Below are 23,874 nucleotides of genomic sequence, written 5' to 3' on the forward strand. Positions count from 1 at the left end.
GAAATCATTGGGTACAAACTAACTTAAATAAAGAGAGAGAGAGAGAGAGAGAGACTGACTTTCAATGCATACTGTGCATATGATAGCAATATCTAGTGTCTCCAAACCTATGTAGCCGAACTGCATTATCTGCTTACCTGTCAGCCGCCGGGAGGGAACATCAGTATAGTGAGCTGCCGCTGCTGAGATCAGGACAGATGAATGGAGAAGGCAGTGTCCCAAAAGATGCCGCTATGCCGTTATTCCTGACTACAGGTGGAAGCGGACGTAGGGTGAGATTTTTTGTTACCTACCCGGCAGTGGAACGCATATGCGTTCCAACAACAGGAAGTTCGGCATTTGGAACGCAAGTTTGCGTTCCAAATGCCGAACTTCCTGTTGTTGGAACGCATATGCAGAAGTTGACAGCCAGGGACCGGACACCAGGTAAGTTCACCCGTGTATAAGCCGAGTGCCCTTTTTCAGCATACAAAAGTATGCTGAAAAACTCGGCTTATACACGAGTATATACGGTAATTATATTGTCCCTCAAAAAGGACTCCTTTTTTGTGTATGGGTACAATATGAGGCGTAGTAGTTGGTGTATTTTGTGTAAAAATGGGTGCAAACATTACAATTACATATGTGCTTAGGGGTAGTATTTTTACATCTTTGGAAATGTCCTTTTGTTCCATCATTGTTGTTATTTCCTAAAACTGTTCTATAACTGGAAGTCATTTGGATTCAGTTCATCTGTGCTGCTGTACCTCTGAGTCAGCATCTTTTTTTTCTCCACGATAATTTGATGCACCAGCTTCTGCCTCCATGACAGACATCCTCTCTTATCTGGAAGGACAGCTGTGAAGTGTCTTGTACTAAATGCTGCTGATGTCCTATCATCTGTTTATGGCTCAAGTGACTTCACGTTTTGCTTCCGTGTGCTGAAATAGGAAACCATAGTATATTTTTGATAAGCTGTATGTCATTGTAGAAACCATTCTATCCATTGCAATGGTTTCTATGTTTAATGTTTAGTTAAAATGTTACTAATGGCCTTTTTTGTGACATAGAATAGATATCGGTCATCGGCAGCACAGGCTCTTACAAAGAAAATACATTTTAGGCCATTCCAAGCAACTGAGAACCCTCTTCTCTCCAGGTTAAACATAAATCTAGATGTGTGACTGCACAAATACTGTAAACACTAGTCAGTGATGAAGAATCCTCTTACATTGTTACATATTAGCTGGCTCTTTTTCAAGCCAGAAGTTGAATCATCATAGCATTGGCAATCAATATTTTAATGCAGAACACATCAACTCATGAAAATCTGCAAGTTGCTAGGGCACTAAAACATCGCTGTAATACCCAGAAGTGTACGAGTTTCTGATGGGACTTTGCAGTGAATTGAGTTCTACCTATACTTTTTACATAGAGCGTAAGAAGAATAAATACTAAATGTTTTGGACATTCTGTTTTGATCCTAATGACATACCATTGAAATAAATGAACCTACTCTATCTAATATATATATATATCTACCCGATCTATCTCTACACTCTATCCGTCTCTTGATGGGCTACCAGTTTGACTGTGTGATTGAGAGAGGTTATCAGCACGGTGGCTTAGTGGTTAGCACTTCTGCCTCACAGCGCTGAGGTCATGAGTTCAATTCCCGACCATGGCCTTATCTGTGTAGAGTTTGTATTTTCTCCCTGTGTTTGTGTGGGTTTCCTCTGGGTGCTCCGGTTTCCTCCCACACTCCAAAAACATAGTAGGTTAATTGGCTGCTATCAAAATTGACCCCAGTCTCTCTCTCCATCTGTGTGTGTGTGTGTGTGTGTGTGTGTGTGTGTGTGTTAGGGAATTTAGACTGTAAGCTCCAATAGGGCAGGGACTGATGTGAATGAGTTCTCTATACATCACTGTAGAATCAGTGGTGCTATATAAATAAATGGTGATGATGATCTCTGTATCTCATGCTGATTACACATAGACTATTCTGAAGAATAAGAATGCATAAGTCAGTGGTATGCAACTGACTGATCTCAATTCGGTAGCATGCGTTATTTAACTGTTTGTTTTATACTGTTTCTGGTGATGAGCACAGTGCCTTCACAAATCATATGTAATAAGTTAGTCTGTAATATTTTTACAAGCCATTGATAGGTTCTCAAAGGTAATGTGTGTCCCTCTTGTGGGCTCTCTAAAATAACATTGTATTTACCATCAGTGATCTAGATCGACTCCAAGGTCCAGCTCACTATTAATGTTTATCTGCATTTCCCTTCCAGACCAGCTGCTGAAGAACCTACAAAGCTAGAGTCAAAGGCTCCTAGTCCTCAGCCTCCGCCTCCTGTCATTTCAGCCGCAAAGAGCATACCTTTTCCAGAACCTCGTGTCCCATACCCTCGTTGTTCCTCCCTCACAGCTCTGGAGCAGGATACCTATGTGAAACTGGTGATCAAATTCCTGAACAGTAAGAACACCAGTATGGACAACCTACAAATGAAGGAGTACAATCACTACCAGGTACTGCTACTCTGATCAGCCTGCAGAAACCACTTAAATCACTTAATGCCAAATCCAATGCAGGTTCTATTTGTAAATAAGATAACAATTAATTTGGTACTGTGAGCATACCAAGAACTAGGGCCAGAATATTCCAATGTATGTATCGGACATGGCAGACATACCTTTTGTTGAGCCATGTGTGATTTTTTTTTTTTTTTTTTAACTATTTATTTACTTACTGGAATATTAATATGTGGAGATCTTTGTTTTTAGTCTCAAGTTTTACCCTGACAATTGTCAAATTTGCCTAGTGCTTTTTTGGGTTGGGCAACAGAGACACAATCCGGCATTTAAGAAAAACGTTGCCTGCTAAACATATGCAGACAGCATTGAGAAAAAAATGTATTAATTGTCCTGTGCAACATTTATGCACAACGTTGCTTTGTGTGTGCTTGGGGTGTTGTCTTGGCTACATTCACAGTTCAAAATTTGTAGACAAGAATAATCTCGCCTCTGTGCTAAAGAAAAACAGCCTGAGACCTGAACTCCTAGCCTACCTAAAATATAGATTTTTTTTTTTTATTCTGTCATATTTTTTTGGAACCTATTCTCCTTATTGCAATACATGTATTTTTTTTCCATATAAATGATCTTGCTTTTTCCCACTTTATTTAGTTTTTGAAATCAAAGTTGAACAGTGAACATGCAGATTTCCAAAAATTTCTCCACAATGCAGCACGTAGCTGTGCTGAGGATTACAATGTGCTGTGTGCTGAGGCTGCACTGTACATCCAGGTTAGTATCCTATATGTGATCCACTGAATAGTCATAAATACGCAGGGGACAACATGTGATTATAACATAAAATGGAAATTTGCCCTAGTGAACAATTACTTTTGCCCCCATTGTAGTATTTGCCCCCATTGTAGTATGACGAGTGTCTAACTGCTTAAGAGCTGATCTGTTTGTTACCAGTGCACTGCACAAGCTTCCTTCCTTTATCTAAACCTTTCCTATACTGTAGAAGGGTGAAAAATTATTATAAAACGCTATGTAACAGGCTGCGTTTGAAAGTAATACAGACCATGATCAGAATAATAATGGCTAATGGGTAATATATAGGGGCTTACATTAGTATTTTACCTCCACTTTTGTTGTCATTGTGCTACCATATTGATCTCTTGTATTAGTGCTTTATCGCCTTTCCTCAATAAAGAAGACCTGCCACAATGTCACAAATTGTATTGCTTTGTTTTATGGTGTCTGATGCACTATTTAGTTCACAAAGCAAAAATTCTCTGTTTGCCCAGGAAAGCACAAAAGTCAGCACAATTTTTTAGTGCTATGCTTTCTTCAGGCTCTTCTTCATCCAGACCATTTACTTTAGGCTTGGCACTGGTGTTTTGTCTTTTGTTTTTTTTTTCATCCGGACCACATCGAAGAGGAACTGTGAGAGTGAACCTACTTCAGCCTGATGGCTCGGAAGGTAAAGGTCACCTGCACCGGTTTCCTCTATTCCTCACAGCTCTTCTGCTCCAATGTCTGAAGGAATCGGGCTTGGGGGAGAGCATAGCGCATAAACGGAGTTCCAAATTCAAAGCTTTTATCTGGGCGAACAGGGTAACTGGTTGTTTTTATTTTTGTGGCTTTTTTCTAACTAATTGGCGCACAAGGCCTTAAATTACATTTTCAAAAAAATAGCGCATAATAATTGTATGAGGAGGTGGAATGGCAGAACTTAGGAATTTATCACATTTTGCTTTATAGAAGAGACATAGGAACATGGCTTACACAAACACCAGCTGTTATGCATTTCATGCCCTAGGGTGCTTATTCCTATCAAATTAAGTGTATGAGGGACTGTCACGGCCAGCACTCGCCTGAGCCTACGTGACGTGTGTGTGACAAAGGGGTAATCAAAAACAACCACCTGGTTTGTCTAAAATGATTAAATTCACCCCATCTATGCTACATCCTAGGTTTGACTTACCATTTATGCCACACCAAGGTTTTTTGCTAAGAGCTGACTTTTTTTTTTTTTTTTCCCAGGAAGCCTTCGGTTCTGCCTTAAAACTAATCTGTCACAATTGACTTTAATCAGAGTTACCATAACCCACAATGTTCTCTCCTGTTTCAACTATCTAACGTTTGATCAAACTGTCGCGTGAATTTGTAAGAACAGAGACCTGAACTTATTAAATGTAATTTAATATGGAAAATAAATCCACAATGCTTAAGATCAAACAAATAACAAATGACCTACAAATATATATTGCAATGTAAAATAAAAAGTATAAAACACAGAATTGATACAATTCGTATGATCAAGTTTCTGTTGCTGAGAGAAGCAGAAAATTGGACACTCTTCAATATCGGATTGATTCCCCAAAAGTGAACAATTCCTTAGAGTAACACTAAAGTTTTTAAAACTGTTCCAGGGCCCACAGCCCCCTTCCTGTGATGTAAGAACTAGTCTGTATAAATGCAAATTAGGGTTCTGTGACTCTCGATGAAAACACCTTTCCATTCAGGATTTTTTTATCCTGTCCTAACTTCTCACCAGAATGGCTTGCAGATATGATTTTACCTCCACACAACAGGTCATACATTTCTCTTCACCTGCATACCACACATGTCTCCTGTAAGTATGATATTAGAGAAAATATAATAGGACATTTTTAATTTGTCATTAACATATAACCCAGCTGCCTGTCTCAGCAGTTGAAATGTTTGAGACATCCCAGGTGTGTGTTGCATATCACTGTTCTGAAGAGATTTCCAAAGGCTTCAGCTTTTGCGACCCGCCATAAATTGAATTGACGCTGGTGATCTGTAACCATTGGTCTGGGCTCACTTATCTACAAGCACTATCTGGGGGAGAACAGAGGAGTTTAACATAATCAAAGGGACACATTAATTCAGATGAAGTTTTAGCCCTTGGCTGTCCACAGTTGTTCTGAGCCATATCAAGCTATTACTAGAAATTAATTCACACACACATATTTTATTTGCAGTTTTATGTGCCTAGAATTTAGCTTGCACATGAAAGGGGCAGTGGGCATTTCATATTTAAAAGCCAGGTGAAATAATGCGACTCGAACAATAAATAATTTGTTATAAACACTACAGATTAACTGAATTGAAGTTCATGTGTCAATTCACAATATAGTGAACCTCTCTACAGATAAATTGTAATACATTTACAGGATATAAATTATGAGATATACAGGATGAGTGCATGGCCGTGGTATGCTGTGCAGGTGGTGCACTTCCAAATTCGTTTACTGGTATAGCTGGGTATGCCATGCATAGATTCCTTTCTCTGCCCTGCTTCTCTTGTGACCAGTATTGCCAAAACTATTGTTTTTTTACATTTCAATACCTCCATCCACCTCCACTGGAAACTATATCTTAGAGCTTTCTTTCATTTCTTATTTTCCCCTGTATACCTGCAGAAATGTAGGTTTCTCCTACCCAGTTTTTGAGCCACAGACTGAATTATAGTTGGGGGTGTTTTGGGCTCTAAGTACATGGCCCACAGTTGCCCCAAGACTTGAACACCGCCCACTGGGACTAGGGAATTTGTAATCGGTCACTGCATAAACTCCACAGTGCCCCAATGACATTATGATGTAAAGGGTAGCTAATTGTACAGGATATTGTCCAGGTACTGTAACGCTTTTATCCCTTTTTTGCATCTTTTAGGAAATGCTAAAGGCTTGCCAGGCGTGTGTGAAAGATTACCCTGAACTTTACACTGTCCATGAGATCACAAGTATTTCAGGAGGGAAGTTTATTCCTGATTTGTCCTTAAAGCTGGAGAAGTGTCTTCTTAAACTGGTAATAAACTTAACTTAATAACTTACCTTGCTGATCTGTACACATCATTACAGTAGAATTTCTGTCTCGGTACATATAAGTTAAATAAAAAAAATAGTTTTACCTTCAGGGGTCATAGACAGGTTGGGAAGAGTGAATTATTCATTTGGACTGAGAACTCCTTTTAAAAGAAATCCTCATATGTGGTCCTTGTTGATTTAATGTATTTTTATATGACAGATTATGCTTTATGTCTCATTATACTGTTTTTTTGTTTGTTCATTTATGGGTGTGGTCCCCTTTTTATATAATGTTCATCTCATATCACCCTCAACCCACCACCACGCCAATATTTTGTGTCGCTCCTGAATATTATATTAGTGAAAGTATCCCCTGAAATCCCTGCACTGTGTAAAATTTTGCTCACACCTGAACTGAGTTACCAGGGAGCAGTTCTTGCCAGTTATTTAGACCCCCATCCAAGGTGTGACCAAAGCAATTCTTCCAATCAGATGAAGGATTACTTATTACTTACTATATTTCTTCGAAATTACACAAAAATGCACATCGCCATCGGTTATTGTCAGCAGAATGGTGGCAGAAAGCTTTCTATGGATGCTGTTATGAGTGCTTTCTACACCCAGGGTGCAACACAACGTTTATCTCCTTATGCCTGCCCATTGCAAACAGTGTAATGTAAGTTTCTATCATCATCATCCTTTATTTATATAGCGCTACTAATTCTGCAGCGCTGTACAGAGAACTTGCATCAGTCCCTGCCCAATGGGGCTTATAGTCTAAATTCCCTAAAACATACATACATACATACATACATACATACATACATACAGACACACACACACACACCTGGAGGAAACCCACGCAAACACGGGGAGAACATACAAACTCTTCACAAGTTTCTATCCTTGGATATGCCTTACGAACGCCTAATATGCACCTATATCACTCTGAATTACACAAAGACTTTGCCTGTTAAGTCCATCTTTATTCATTTCGTTTTTGGCAGGGGAAAGGGAGGAAAGACTGAGCTCACAAATTGCTAATCAAAGAGTAGAGACACAAGGGCAGTGCATACAAACCAAAGTGGAACACCAGAGCAGGGATGGATGAAAGTAGAGCTATATAGGTTCTCTCCTCTGTTCACCTACCACAAACAGAACAGAGGAGAGATGAATTTTGTACACTTGTTTGTTTCAAAGTACAGGGGATGCATTACTTGTGGTAGCTTTTCAAAACTCTGGATTCATATTTTTATTGATTTTTTTTTTTTTTTTATTTTTTTTTTTTTTTTTTTATAGCCCATATAAGAGAAACATTTTTTCCATGCATTAGAGTCACTACATGATTGCAACTGTAGAAGCACCAAATATAACTGCTTACATGAGCCTGTGCATGGAGGAAACTTTTCCAGACATAGTAAATGTGACCTTGCTGATGTATTGATATTTTTAGGGGTATGCTCTAATGTATCTTCAACATTTCTTTTTCCCAGGGATCAGTTAAGTTTGTGAAGATCACATTTCCAACTGATGATCTTTCTCTTCCAACTTCGTATAAGAAGGTATCCCGCATGATGCCTCCAGTAAAAAAGGCTGCCCGTGTACATGCAGTAAGTTTGTGTCTGGTTCTTCTCTTTTTAGGAGTTGTTGAAAATAATCCAGTAAATTAATAAAACTGCTTTCTACTCCGAAACACTTAGCCAGATTCTGTGGGCTCCTTCACAGGAAATCGAAGTGATACAATATTTACACTTCTCTGTTCTATCCTAAAACTTGCTGTGATTTCCTGCATCTTGTTCTAGACACAGGAAATCTAACAGCAAGTCTAATTAAACCTTCCTGTGCCTTCAGGTGCTGGACCCTCACACATCAAAAGGTCTATTTAACATGAGATTTATATGGGTCCTTTCTTCAGACAGTTGCAGAATACACATTCCCAAAGAAAAGTTACAAAACCCCAAACAAGTAATTTCCCTACCAAAATACACAAAAGACTTCCTCAACAAAGGCTTATTGCATCAGGTATATACCTCCAGAAATAATGCATTTCCTCTAGCAAAGTTAAAATAAAAAACAAATTTCTTCCCCTGGTCTCAGAAATAATGATATTTCCTTTATCAAAATACACACAATATCAAAATTAAGCGCATTTGCAATTATATAAATAAGGGCCCTGTGCCATTACCCTTTAAATTTCCTTTGTTTGGGGTTTTGCGTACTGACCGTGCCTTCTGGCGCCTCTTGACCACCAGACACAAATGTACACCTGGTAAGAATAGTCACTGGAACGGCTTGCTTCTGGGTGTTGTATGTATTTCTTTCAGTCCCTCTTTGCTGTTTACTCTGGCTGGCTTTGATATAGGCTGTGGTGCTTTGCTCTCTTGGACCTCCAGGGGGCAGCACTTAAACAATGTTCATTTAGTACTTCCTGTGCTACCAGAAGGGGCTCCAGCACTGCTGCCTTCTGGTGCTGATGTTGAGAATCTGGTTGCAACTGCCTGGAGGATACCTTTAGTTCCCTTCTGACACATTTGCTCTTGCATGGTTCAGGCGAACCTTGCACAGAACTACTGTAGGGCTCCTGAGCGCTTCCTTCTCCCACTTCCATCACTCAAAAGTTTTGAAACTAGCAGAACCACCACTTAGACCAGATTTTTAGACCTATATATTTTTTTAAATTGTTATAACTTTTTCTAAATACATTTTTCTATTTTTAAAGCACACTTATTACATTATGTACAGGGCACACTGCCCCAACAATATGAATTACAATCATTCAATGCCCATAACATATAGGTAGGGGTACATCTGGCCACAGGTTGTAAAAGTAATCAAGCCAAGGTGAAGATGGCCTTCGCACATTACCACCAAATTATTACCACTTAATTCCTGATCATGATATAACCTTAGTGGGTATAATGTGTATAGCCTTTCTCTAACTTACCTGCAGCAGTTTTATTCTCACCCTCAGTGTCACTCCTGTTTCTCTGAGCAAAGCATTGCAATTCAGAAGTAGTAGGCAGGGTGCAAGTCAAAGTTCACCCTAAGACTAGGCAGTATATGTAATAGGCTTATTAGTGAATGTGCATTTGCTTACTAATCTTTTTGTATGTTTTTTCTTGTCAGAGTGTTAGCTCAGATCCAAACATTTCTAACCTGGCCTCAAAGTACTGCCCACAGGTTGTGCTTACTACCCAAGCCTTGTTTACTCTACTTAACAACCATGGACCAGACTACAGTGAACAATGGGAGATTCCTGTACGCGTGGAGACAAATAATGGCAGTGGTAAGGCTGTGAGCATTGAGCATTTGTCCTATAGATAAACAAATTTTAAATATAGAGATGAATTTACTTAATTAACAGATGTCTAGTTAATGCACATATCATTCCCCAATATTGTTTACATAAAAAAGCTGATCAGCTGCAGTGCATCTGAATACATATATAGATAGAAGTCTTGTGCAATTTCCTTCTCTACCTGAATGTTGCACTGACATATATGTCCTGTGTACACCTAATGCAGCCAACACCATGTTTTGTCTGTAGCACATCCAAACAGGGGAACAAGCATGACACAAGAAAGTACATGTGGTCACAGTTAACACACAAGCTCACATTGTCTAGTAACCATTTTACACCTCTACAAAAATTGGGGTTATAGTTAAATATTAACACTTTCGGTACTATGGCATAGCCTCTATCTGTTGTTACTATTCCTCTCAACAGTAAAAGGATTATTCCACAACATTCATCTTCTTCATCAGTTCATCATGATGCTCAGAGTTCTGGCTTGTTCAGTGCATCCGCATTCCTAGCCCCAGTTGGAGAATGTTGCCTTTCAGTAATGTGCTTGTCTTGTTAGGCCTTAAAAGTTAATACTTAATGTCAATGTGTTTAGTACTTGGGATCACTTTCAGTTTGTGACACCTATTATACAGCCTTGCTCACCTTTTAATAGTTGATGTAACTAAATTGCTTCTTACACTTGACACTAACATCTGCTGCACTTTCACTGTTCTGGTGACTAGGACTTCATCGGCGAACAAGGGGGTTTTGTATTCCCCTGAGTGCACTGAGACGCCCTTAATGTCTAGGGACAGTCGGATTTTCGCAGCCAGGGTCTGGTGCCATTGATGTCAAAGGTTTCTGAAAGAACACCATTCACCGAAACCCCTGGCCAAGGGTACTGAATAAAGAGCTTGTATCCCCTGCAGGAAGTTTCCCCCAAACCAGAACTGATACAGAGTATCCAGCATAAAAGGCCACCTAATTCTATCAAATGCTTTTTCTGTTTAGGGAATAAGCAAAAATGTTGGGGATTTTAGAGAGTTCATGATGGGGATGAGGCTGCCCATCCTCCTAGTATTGTCATAGGCCTGTACAAAGTCTACCTGGTGAGCGTGTACTAGATCAGGCTTTCCGCTAGGATCTTCACAGAGATTTTGAAATCTGTGTTCAGCTAAAAGGTCCTCCGTTGATTCAGCTTTCGGTGGGAGCTGTGATCAATATTATAAAGTTTACTATAAAATGTAAGGAATTTGCAGTAATTTGTTTTGAATATTTAATTAAATTTCCACTAGTGGACTTAACGTACAGCATGTTACTATGAAACAATTTTGTTCTCGGTCTAGAAGCCAAAATTCAGCTTTATACCCCTTTTTGTAATAGGACTGGTTCAGCCATTTGAAGGGAGTCTTCAGCTTTAGCCAACAGTAGCAAATTTAGTTTCCCTTTTGTCTGTAACCAACTTGTCATAATCTTTAACTCGCCCAGAAATTTTGTGTAACCTATCTAGAATTTTTATTTGTTCCTAGATCTCATGGGGTTTTAAATTTATTGTTTTCTTGTCATAATCAGAGGCTCTGATTAGATTACCTCGAATAACTGCTTTATGGGCACCACAGTGTAGCATGGGAGTGATTGTTGGGGTGGAGTTATTACAAATAGTTTGTGTAAATTTGCATCCGTAATTGAGGGTTAAGGATAATTTTGTCATTACAATGCCAGAGGCTGTAGCTGGGCCATATATTGACCATGTACTGGGAAATATGGAGATGTTCTGGCTGGAATAGTACTAAGAAAAATCACGTCTGTTCTAGTGTGATCGTGTTTGCAATGGGGCGAAAAAGGGGTACCCCTTTACATTGGGATCTTTCGCCCTCCAGGCATCAGAGAAAATGCTGGTTGAGAAGGAGCGGCTGAGCTTGTAGAATTTTTAGCAACAACTTTCTGAGAACTGAAGGTATTGGAGGAGGCTTGGGCCTTTCCAGATATCTATCTAGTGTGGCATTGAAGTCACTGACCATGATCACACTGCCTTTTCTATATAGCGACAGAATCTTCTCTAATTTGTAGAAGAAACAGGCTTGGTCAGTGTTTGGAGCATACACATTTAATAGAGTATAAGTGGATATCATTCAGTTCTACCAAAATAAAGTAACGTACCACTGGGTCATGAGTAATACTAAAGGCTTTGAAAGTTGGAACACTAGAAAACAAAATAGCTACCCCTTTCTTTTTACTGTTGGTGTCACAATCGTGGAAGGAAGATTTCTTGATCCGATCTCCGGATGGTGAAACCCCGCAAAGTGAGTTTCTTGGTGAATTTCTCATTTTTTCAGTAAACAAAACACGGTACAAAGATTTTATAGACAGTTCAGATCTTTTACATTAAATGTAATAGTTTAATATACATATGTATATGAGACTAAAGTTTGGCTGGAAATGACGAAGTATTTGTGCCAAGGCCCCTTGGAGGTTGCCTCATGGGTGCGAAACAGGCTGGCTTGGAGAAGGGAAAGACTGGGCCGTTAAAGGTTCTGGGGACTACTTTACAGGAGGGCAAGAAATGGGGTTTGCGAAATTTACAGCATGTTAAGGACATAAGGGACAGGAGAACTATATGAGTAGCCCGAAGGCTCGGACCCAGGGAGGGATGTGGCAGGAACATCTAGGTTGTCAGAGTCTGGTCTAAAGACCAGAAGGGTGTGTAGTTTCTTTTCCATGTATGAAGGTTGTGTTTTTAAGACATGGGAGTCTGGTTTGCGTCAAACCATCTTTTTGTGTGTAAATGTGAAGATCGGAGGAGTAAGGAGGAGCATTAGTGTGGTGGGGAGTGGGGGTTGGGTATGGTACAGTCAGTGTATTTACCAATGCAAACCACTAAATAACAGTAGGTGAATACAGGAGGAACTACTAGATTGCAAAATTATGGACTACCATAGTTCAGATAACTGAGCAGGAACTTGGACAAAGGGTTCTTGAAATTCTCAATGTGTTCAGAGAAATTGCCTGGACTCAGGCTTCTGCCTTGAAAACGGGGCAGTGCAACTAAACCAGTAGGGTAACCAGGACTAAGTTAGTAAGGACATACAAGTCTTTAACATTGAGGCTTGAGGAGATTCAAGTGTTTAAGGGTGATTGCCACACTCGCTTAGGGGCTCTGCGAGTCTGGCAATCAGATACTTGCCACCCTCTGTAAGAGGATTGTTAGACATGGTTGGAGGTTCTCTGGGTGTTCAGCTTCTTGTGCGTGAGAAGGGCCACATATGGAGATCGAAGTGCAATACATTGCCCTTGGATTGGACTAGACTGGACGGGAGAAGGGAAAGCCCCACATGCGTTTCATTTTTTTTTTTTACATGGAATTTGTGCTATTTCCCTCATTTCTCTGTATTTGAATAGGGTTTTCTTGGAACATTAGTAGCTTTGAACCTTCAGAAGTGTCCTCAGCGTGCGTCCTTGCTTCTTTAAGGATCTTCTCTTTCACCTTGTAATAATGTTGGCACGGGATCACTTGCTTTCAGTGGTTAGGCTCTTGTGGCCACGGTCGGAGGTCACATCAACTGTAACTGTTGGTACAAGCAGCCTGAAAGGCAAAGTAGGTAGTCCTTCAATTGATGGCCCTCAATTTTCTCTGGGATGTTGCGGATTGTAAGGTGTTTACTCTGCCACAGTTTTTGTCGGCGGCTTGTTTGTCAGCTAGCTGCTGAGGATCATTCCGCACTTAAACAAATTCCTGTTCTGTACTGTTGTAATTTTTATTGTCGAGTACTGTTTACAATATTGGTGGCTTCTGTAGAGAGGCCAGACATTGCCTTGACAATCTGCTTCATGTTTTTCCACTTCCAATAAAGCCGCAATGTCCGCTTTAGTATTTGAGTTGTGGGGTTTTCCATCTCTGATTCTGCATAAGACGAAGAGTGTCAGAGGGTCAGACTGGCCGAGTTTTTTTGTGGATGGATATGTTGACCCAAAGGAAGTAACTTTTACTAGGGTCTGTGAGTTAGATTTTATGCTTTTAGGTATTGTTACAAATTATAGAGAGAGTGACATTATAGGAACAATTAATGCTTCAAGAAGAGATGGTCCCCACACCGGACAGAAGAAAAAAAAAATTTTGCATCATATTTAAGAAGTCTCAGAGTTGCTGTTTAAATGACTAGTACAGAGCTTGTTTCCTAGCTATAATAGAGATTGAGAAATGGCTGGTCACTGCAGAATGACAGGTTGTGGTGCAATATCTGAAACGTCTGCTAGATGTCAATAGAGAGTTAGAAGAAACAGCCTAGAAAACATAGGACAGTCGTCTAAGTCAGGTATCCAATAAAATTTGTTCAAGGAGAACAGATATGCTCAGTTCTGATGTTTCAAAATTAACAGGTAGAGATCTTAAGTTTGAGGGACTCCATGTGTCTAAAAGCAGCTTCCTCCCAGTAAACTCCCCAAAACCTAGGACATTGAGGTTTGGTTCATTTAGACAGTCCTTTTGTGGGTGCTTCGTTGGCCGGGGCCAGACACACAGACCGAGAACTTCGGCCTCTGGAGGACAATCGTATAGAGGTAGGCTGGGACGGTCTCCCTCCCCTCCTCGTGGCTGCGGGAGTGGGTGGACTTCTGCTACTGTTCAGAGATAAGTGGGCAGCGTCCTCTGAAGACTGTTGGATTCGGGGGATCGTGACAAGAGGATGTATGATAGACCGATCAGGGCCGACTTCTCATTGGTTCTTTGCAGCCAGCTTACCCCGCTACCTTCGAAAGAAAGAGGCGATGCTTACATGTGTTGCCTGACTTCTTTCTGCCAGAATCATCCGCCAGGTTCCGGAACACCAAAAAGACAGGGGTTCTACTCCAATCTCTTTTTGGTCCCAAAGCCCGACGGCTCGTTCTGTCCTGTTCTAAATCTAAAGCAGTTAAACCGGCACCTACGGGTGGTCAGGTTTCAAATGGAATCCCTCAGGTCAGTCATCACTGGACTGGAACCAGATTAATTCATGACGTCTGTAGACATCAAGGATGCCTCCCTTCACATACCTATCTGGAAGGCTCATCAGGCCCTTTTCAGATTCACAGTAGGACTGTCTCACTACCAATTCAGAGCTCTCCAATTTGGTCTTTTGACAGCACCAGGAGTGTTGTACAAACATAATGGCAGCCTGTCTTCTTTCCAAAGGAGTGCAAATAGTGCCCTATCTGGACAATCTGCTCATAAAAGCCTCCTCAGCTCTCCTGCTGAATCAGCACCTGGTCCTCACGATCAGAACCTTGGAGACGAACGGATGGCTCATAAATCAAGAAAAGTCACAATTGATTTAGTGCCAGAAAATGACCTTTCTGGGACCAATCGTGGACACAAACAAACAAAAGGTTTTCCTTTCGGAGACCAAATCTCAATCCCCGAGGAACCTGACGGTTCGGGTTATGTCCTGCTGCAGACCGTCGATCCACTTGTGCATGCGCCTATTAGGAAAGATAGACTTTCGAGACCATTTCTTATGGTCTGCTGCACTCGTGCTGCTTCCAATGGGACCTCTTGAAGTGGTCAGGATCCCATATGAGATTAGAGGGACAACTGATAGAATTGTCACCAGAGGCAAAGGCTTCCCTCAGATGGTGGATAGTCTAGGACTATATGACAGTGGGAAGGTCCTTTACCCCATGGTCTTGGATTAATTAGTAATTGGTGCTTAATATGCTTCAAGGGCCTCCTTTTGAACCATTGCGCACTGCAGAATTAAGGTTCTTCACTATGAAAGTGGTATTTGTACTAGCTATTGCAGCAGCTCGTAGAGTTCTGAATTGGGTGCTCTCATGTCGTGAACCATACCTTATCTTCAACGATGATAGGGTGGTTCCCAGAACAGTTCATGCTTTCTTACCAAAGGTGGTGTCCAGCTGTCATGTGAACCAAGAAATAGTGGTTTCCGGTATTTAAGGGTGGCCCACAGTCTTCAGGGACAGGTTCCATAGAGTTTCTGGATGTGGTCAGGGCTCTAATAATTTGTCAGGAGGACATCAATGATTCGCCTCAAGGATTCTTTCTTTGTTTTGTTTGACTCCTCTAAACGAGGATGGCTGGCCTCTAAGCAATCGATTGCTAGGTGGCTTACTTCTACTGTTAAGCAGGCTTATGTCAGTGCTAACAGACATGTGCCAGATCGTATTGTAGTCCATTCTACCCGTTCAGTGGGGGCGTCCTGGGCCGCATGAAATGGGGCCTCAGCTGACCAGTTGTGCAGAGCAGCCACGTGTTCGTCGATCCACACTTTTTACCAAATTTTATCAATTCAATGTGTTTGCCACAGCATACGCTGCTTTTGGCAGTAGTGCTCTACGTGCCGAGCTGTCAGAGCTGTACCTCTCTTAAGGTGACTGCTTCGGAACATCCCCATGGTAGCAGTGTCCCACAGATAGGATTTTTATTCTTACGATAAATCTGTTTCTCTAATTCCATGTGGGGGACATTGCGTTCCCACTCTGCTGCGCTTCTGCTTTGTGGTCTCTGATTGGTTGACTCCCCTTCCTTGGAGCTTTATACTTGGCCTGGAGAGGCTACAGGGGGTTGCAGTGGGGAGGGGTTTGTCAGCTATGATGCATTAATAAAGTTAACCTGTTAAGTGCTAGCTCCACCTCCACACTCACAACCCCATGGTAGCAGTGTCCCCGAAATGGAATCGGAGAAACGGATTTATCGTAAGTATAAAAATCTCTTACCTTAAAGCTAGGTCACACAGTTCAGGCTTTCTGTACATGAGGAGTGATGGACATATCTGTGGGGCAAGAATATGGCTGTATTCCATGTACATATGCTATACATAATAGTAAAACTTATCTGTAAAACATCCAGACAAAGAACATGTCACAGGGCAAAAAAAATTGCACAGGGTCACAGTGCTATGTAAGCTTTAACACTTTTGATACTGTGGAATAATCTTTTAACACAGCATACTGTCTTATTGTTCTCTGAAATACCATCCACTGAAACTGAAGGTTGTGTTGTATGTCCTTGCTCTTTGGGTGAAGAAGACATTGTCTTTTTTTTTTTTTTTTTTTAGTGGATCAAACCTGGCCCGTTAATCTATAGTATACATGGTAATTGCAAATTGTTCAAACCTCTTCTATCCTTCCTAAAAGTTTTCATCCTTTAGGTCAGTGGTTCCTATTATTTATGTGTTTTGACACCATTGTTATTATATTATAATAAATATAGCTAGTATCAGGGATTGCATATATGTACTATGTATGTTTTAGACCAAACAGAATTAGAACAAATTTGTGTCTTTTGCAGTTGAACTATAGTTCATATATAATCTCCATTACACACATTCAACATATTTTAGATTTTTCATATTAGTCATGAATTCCTGTGACACATACAACCTGTTCTTGGGAATCAATGTCCTTGGTGGTAGAGGAATGGCTACAAGTATGTTTTTTAAATATACCCTGAAGGCTGAAACATAAAGAAAACTCACCCTGAAATGGTTATTAGTAATAATGGTTATTATAGTAATAATGTTTATTATAGCCAAGGTTCCTTGGACCCACCTCACAAGGTGTGAGATAACTTAACTTGTCCCATAATAAAACACTCAATGAGGGACATTTATTAAACTGCCCAAAAAAAATGTTTTAATGATTGTACATTATTTACGGAAGTTGTATATAGGACAATTTTTATATATGTTCTTCTGTTCTTATTTTCTTCACTCTAATTATACCACTGTTCTCTCTACTAATTTTCACCAGACAGCAGGTCTTCAAAAATTGTTTATTTGGATTCACCCCTTCCAAAGAAGTTGATAAACACACGAGAGAAAAACCAAATGTTTCATGAGGTTCTCTTGGACCAGTTCCTGGTGAAGAATTCTTTCATCCTTCTAAAATATTTGTCTCTTGACAAAGATGATAAAATGCACCTTGTGAGTATATTTTCTACAACATATATTGGAGAACTTCTATTGAAACAATATTTATAACCTGTACTGATATTTGATAAAGGTACACTCAAGTTTGAGAGATGTTTTGCAAAGATAAGAATGATTGTGTTAGTCTTTTAATAACAGGCACCACCCAAGTATGTCACATGACTGATTTGTGAGTGAGGTATAGGGATGGGAGTACACACATAATTGCAAAAGCTGTTTTTCAGAATTGTTCATGTGACACCACCGATACACACCTAAATATAAGGATCGCCTCATACAAGCAACTTGTTTTCATAAGTTATTACTCTCGAGAAGTAAACTTGTTGACATAAATACACCACATGGGGGCACTGTTCTTGTGTTTTTTCTGCAACTGCTATATAATTTGGAAGTTCTTACTTATTTTAATGCACATGTTATAGAACTGTTGTATAAACACAAAATACAGTTTTTAAATTTCATTTATTGAAGGAAAAACATTATACAACACCTATTTCACCCATTTGAAAAATTGCCCCAATAAACTTAATAGCTGGTTGTGCCATCTTTAGCAGCAACAGCTGCAACCAAACAACTCCTGTCGGGGATAACAGACTCTATCAGCTCCCTTTATATCTTATATTCAAACAGTTAAACAATATCGCCTCTATTTTGTCAGGTAGCTGCTCCTGACCACCTTTACCAGTCACGAAGCGCACTGCTCACTCTTGACTTGGAAGTGTTTACTGTATGGGGTTACACATGATTCCAGCACTTAGTCTTTCTCTCGCCTATCACACAGATTACAGATTTGCCGAATCGTCCCCAAACAGCACTCACAAGACCATGCCTACTTTGGTTCCACCACCAGCTATTGAATAAGGGCCATAGGACCCCAATCTCTTGTCCCACACTTCCATAATATGCGCCTTGTTACAAACAGCTTAGCAAGCATTAATCAGCAATCAAAGGGTTAACACTTAACACCTCCAATTTTGACCAACATTGGAGGGTTTTCAGGCATGAACTGCCCGTTTAAGGTCCTGAAACAGCATCTTAATTGGATTCAAGTCTAGACTTGGCCACTCACAAACCTTCATTTTGTGTCTTTTGAGCCATTCAGAGGTGGACTTGCTTTTGTGTTTGGGATCGTTGTCTTGTTAACCCAGTTGCGCTTGAGCTTCACATCACGGGCTAATGACTGGACATTGTTCTTCAGAATTTTGTAGTAGAGAGCAGAATGCATGATTCCGTTAAGTATGACAAGTTGCCTGAAGCAGCAAAACATCCCCACTCCATCAGTCTACCGCTACCATGCTTGACTATTAGTGTGATGAACTTCTTGTGGAATCCTGCTCATTTTATAATCATTTAATTATATAGCGCCAGAAAATTCTGTAGCACTTTACAATTGGGAACAAACACCGTAATATAAAAATACTGGATAATACAGATAGACATAGAAGTAAGATGGCCCTGTCTGCAAGCTTACAATCTGTGGAATGTAACGGCAGCCATATCTTCCAAAATGTCCACAGAACATTAGCTCAAAAGGCATGGGTGCCTTTTTTTGCCTTTTGGTTACTCTTGTTTAGCAGTGGTTTTCGCCTTGCAACTCTCCCATCGATACCATTTTTGCCCAGTCTGAATCTTATGGTGGAAATGTGAACGCTGACATTAACTGAAGTGAGCGACGCCTGCAGTTTCTAAGATGTTTGTGTGGGTTTTTTTGTGACTTCCTGGATAAGTTGTTGATGCGCTCTTGTTGGAATTTTGGTAGGCCAGTCAGGCCTGTGAAAATTCACCACTGTTCCAAGTGTTCTTCGTTTGGAGATAATCGCTCACTGTGGTTTGCTGGAGTCCCAGAGCCTTAGAAATGGCTCAATAGCTCTTTCCAGAATGATATATTTCAATAACTTTCTTTCTCATCTCTTCTGGAATTTCTTTTGATTGTGGCATACTGTGCTGCTTGTTGAGACCTTTTAGCCAACTACACATTGCTGGGAAGGTTCTATTTGAGTGATGTTTAGATTCAACAGGGCTGGCAGTAATCAACTCTGATTTGTGTCTAGTCTAATTGATCCCAATTATCAATTTTATTTGGTTGAATGGGTAACTAAGAGGGCAATTACTGTTTAATACAGGGCCAATTGGTGTTGGATACATTTTTTTTTAATTTCCTTCTGTATATGAAATGACTATTTTCCCTTGTCTACTTGTCTTGCCCTAAGGGTCTCGCTAGGGCTACTTCCTCACTGGAACATCCCATTAGCTCCCCCACAGGAAAACAGGCAAGCGCCACATTCCTAAACCAATATAGGCCTTTGTTTGTTTTTTGGTTTTTTGATCTCTCTTCCAAGGAGGATGGGAGTTAGTTCACGAGTCTGATCAGAAGGGCACCTGTAGTGTAGTGGATGCCTCCTGTATACAGTGTGAATGGCTTAGTCCTGACTATTGACAGATTATAGGCTTGACCTCTTTCTAGAGTACAAAAGAAACACTGTCTTCTCAACTTGACAATTTCCGGGAAAAACTTTTTTTACCCTAACTATCTAAAGATTGTATTAATTGTGTATTTCTCCCAGAGTAGCTCCTAGCCCACCTCTCTAGAACCACTACTATATCGGGGAGCAGCCTCACTAAAGTCCGTACTTGTACAAAGTGTAATTTTCTCCTTGCATCTGCACATACAGCAGCAGGCATTTTGTTTAGGCTTATCAGGTCACTGGACTGGGTATCCATGGCCTTCAGATAAGGACGAAACAATTGGTCACTGCTCTCTCTGAGATTAGCCTTATCTATGTGGAGTTTGTATGTTCTCCCCGTGTTTGCGTGGGTTTCCTCCAGGTGCTCTGGTTTCCTCCAGCACTCCAAAAACATACTAGTAGAAATGGATAAAGGCAGTTTGGTTGCTGTCTGTATCAGACCCCCTCTCCACTAGTAGTAAAATAGAAAACAATTCAGCCGGTACAGACTGTAGAATATAAATAGAAATGGACAAAGGCAGTTTGGTGTCAGTCTGTATCAGACCCCCCCCCCTCCACTTGTAGTTAAATTGCAAAAAAACAAACAGCCTGCATAGGTTGTACAATATAAAATGAAATTGACAAAGGTAGTTTGGTGGCTGTCAGCCCCCCCCCCCCCCCCCCCTCCCCCTGTAGTTAAATATAAAAAATTCAGCCGGTATAGACTGTACAATATAAATAGAAATGGACAAAGGCAGTTTGGTGTCAGTCTGTGTATGACACCCTACCATTATCGTGAAATTGACAAAACAGCAGCCTTTCAAGACTGTACGTGATCTAGAAATGCCCCAAGTCCCTTTCCTATTTGGGGTAGATTGCACCCTACACTTATACTTTTTTTTTTTTTTGGGTGTGTTTTTTTCCCTGATTTAAAAAGACTATGTACTTTTTACATAGGCTTTACCAGATGACGTACAGGGAAGACTACCATAAGGACTGGTGCCAGCACCTGCTTGCTGATCCTGCTCATATGTGGACTGCTTTGAATCCATTTTAATGAGCCCAAATCACTTGTAGTGCAACATATTAAATAGATAGTGCTGCTACATGAGACTTTCTGCAGCCAGAAAAATTGTGGTTTCACACTGGGGAATATGGGACACCCCAAAGCACTTGTAGGGCAAAATATTCAATAGATAATGCTGCTAGATAATACTTTCTGCAGCCAGAAAATAGTTTATGCAGTAAGGAATGACACCCCAAACTGTTGGTAATGTTTGCAAAAAATGCCTCCTCTGCTATAACAATTGCTAGAATAATTGCAAGAATAATGTATAGAATAATTGCGCTCTCCCTGCTCTAATGCTACCTGCGACCTAACCCTGCTCTCTCCCTCTGTCAAATTGCGATGGATTGCTGTGGAGGCGGGTATTTATGGATTTCAAATAGCGTGAGATCCGATGACGTCACAATGACGTTTTGCCTCGATTTTCGAATCCGAATTGGCGTCGGAGCTCGGCTCGGTACGCGGATAGGTGAAGTTCGGGCCGGTTCGGATCTCTGGGAACCGAGCCCGCCCATCTCTACGCTCTTAGTAACTACCGTACTAATTCATAATTAGGGAAGGGTAGGTAAAGTGCTAAATCTTTGCTGGCCACTCTGAGGGCAGCTCTGGGGTCAGTCTTCTACACTACTACTATGCTTATATATTATATCCCACTAACTGTGTGATAGTGTGACTGGAAGGATATGTAATATGTCACTTTGAAGCCAACATGTGCTGCTTTGTTACATAGTCCTAAATGAATTGTTGCATTTTATTTAACGCTTCTGTTCTAAAAATCAAAAACCTGGCAAAACCAAATATTATTTTAGAAACAACAGCACAAACCAATGTATGCATATCTTAACAAAACTGATTAATTAACATTATATTTAGGTGCACTGAGCCACAACATCAAATCGGCAATTTAGTTTTTATATTTGAAGGGCAAGTTAGACAGTGGAAGCAAGCTACTGATTGGTTTATGTAGTTTAGAGCAAATTTTCCACATAATTACATTCTTAATAAATTCGGTCTAATAACCAAAGTAGTGTAATACAGAGGTATACATGATATAAAAAAAAAAAAAAGAATGGATCTTGTAAATAAGGATTTTACTAAATTGCATTAATATTTTGGGAAGTCTAAATTATTTTTTAAGGTTATGAATATTTGAATTTTAACTGTATTGTTATTGCCATTTGTATAATAAATAATTTGTGTGTGATATTTCATTTTATTATTTTATTCAAACTACATTTGTATGTTCTACCTGCAACATAACTATCTACTACTTATTGTATAGAATTTCACATGCTTTAACAAATGAATTTACATATGATTACTACAATGTATGATTTGCAAGTATATTTCTCATTTCAATTTACAAAGTTATTTTTCATTTAAATAAAATGGTAATGTTTGTTTTGCCAACTCGCTTATTGAGTGCTAATGCAAATAGTGTTACATCTGCCTTTGTTTTAAAGTAATTTATGTGTTTATTTTGCCTTCATGAGCTTAGGCAAATTTTAAAGCAGCCATAAAAAACTTTCTTATGAATAATTGTAGACAGATAATACATTTTTGTGCTATTTCTTTCTTTGGCATCTTGCATTCTTGATCCATATTACAAGTATTTACTCACAATCAACATGCCCTTGTCCTGTACATTGATAGTCAGTGATGTTTGGTGTAGGTAAATACTTGAGATTTACTTTGTTTTTGATAGGTCTCTGCCTCACAGATGTCCATTTTTCTGGTACTCCTGTACTTGGGAGAATGTTATGTAATAAAGCCCTATTTAGTTGCTAATATCTAACCAGATTAATAATCACCCTCAATATTTTGTAGTTTTTTGTCATCTTTGACTTTTTTTACTTTCAGACTGAAAATGAGGTTGCGAATAGGAGAGTGATCAGTGACAGCAATGAAGTGGATTTTGACAATGATGTGACGGAACTGGAAACATTTGGATCCATTGAAAGTAATACAAAATCATTTTCTGCAGAATCTGATTCCAAGTCTCCAGAGCCCGTGTCCCATTCCCTTAAAACTTTCTTGCAAGACAAACTGATGATGGAGAAACAGATTAACAACAGAAACCCAGCTGAGTTAGGTAATAGAGGATCATCTATGCTAAAATCTTTGTGTAATGTCCAGTCTCTATGTTCCAATACAGATGATGCTTCTTATTTTAAAGGTTTTGATTCTGATGAAATAAATAAGAAAAAGGAAGAGAACATTGGAGAGACGTCGAATCTGAGCTCTGATACAGAGATTGAGATGGAAACAAGCTCCAAATCAATGACTAACCAAGACACCACCACTGAGAATGACTCGGGTGATGAAAGACTTGTGATTGATATTGATTGTAAAAAGAGCAAGTACTGCAATGAGATGATCAACCCTGCAGTGGCCAGTGCTCCCATTCCCTCACAGCAGCTGCCCAGAAAATCTACCAGGAAGATTTCCAAAGATGCTGATCCAGTGGGACAGATTCTGAAAATGCAAAAACAACTTCTGAAACCCGCAACAAAGAAGGTGGAACAGACTAGCGTAACAAACCCAGAGAGAAATGAACAGCCATCACCAAACACAACCTATATCCAGCAAACTACACCCTTGGTGTCTAATACATTCCAGGATACACAGAGGGTTGATAACAAAAAATGTAAGTGCCACTACCTAATTGCTTGCTTACTTTCCTTTCACAGTCTTTCAATTTACCACTTCATTGACACTATATTAGCAGACAGGCCTTTCTTACTTTGATTTTTTGACTTTTGTTGTCATTCAAATGCTTGTTTACTTTCATACCTGCTTTTTTTTTAATTATCCTCCAGGAGGT

General features: G+C 39.9%; 1 protein-coding gene across 5 annotated transcripts in view; it reads left to right on the forward strand.

Annotated features, from left to right (window-relative positions):
* ICE2 (interactor of little elongation complex ELL subunit 2) overlaps positions 1-23,874 on the forward strand; it is a 97,105-nt gene that overhangs the window by 16,291 nt on the left and 56,940 nt on the right. For all 5 annotated transcript variants that reach the window (XM_075208268.1, XM_075208269.1, XM_075208270.1 and 2 more), the window contains exons 3-10: positions 2,274-2,511; positions 3,169-3,288; positions 6,199-6,333; positions 7,826-7,942; positions 9,459-9,618; positions 17,362-17,534; positions 22,911-23,142; positions 23,227-23,697. In XM_075208268.1, coding sequence (XP_075064369.1) covers positions 2,274-2,511; positions 3,169-3,288; positions 6,199-6,333; positions 7,826-7,942; positions 9,459-9,618; positions 17,362-17,534; positions 22,911-23,142; positions 23,227-23,697 — 1,646 coding nt within the window. The remainder of the gene's footprint in view (positions 1-2,273; positions 2,512-3,168; positions 3,289-6,198; positions 6,334-7,825; positions 7,943-9,458; positions 9,619-17,361; positions 17,535-22,910; positions 23,143-23,226; positions 23,698-23,874) is intronic.

The sequence above is a fragment of the Mixophyes fleayi genome, chromosome 4, assembly GCF_038048845.1.
Source record: "Mixophyes fleayi isolate aMixFle1 chromosome 4, aMixFle1.hap1, whole genome shotgun sequence".
Lineage (NCBI taxonomy): Eukaryota > Metazoa > Chordata > Amphibia > Anura > Limnodynastidae > Mixophyes > Mixophyes fleayi.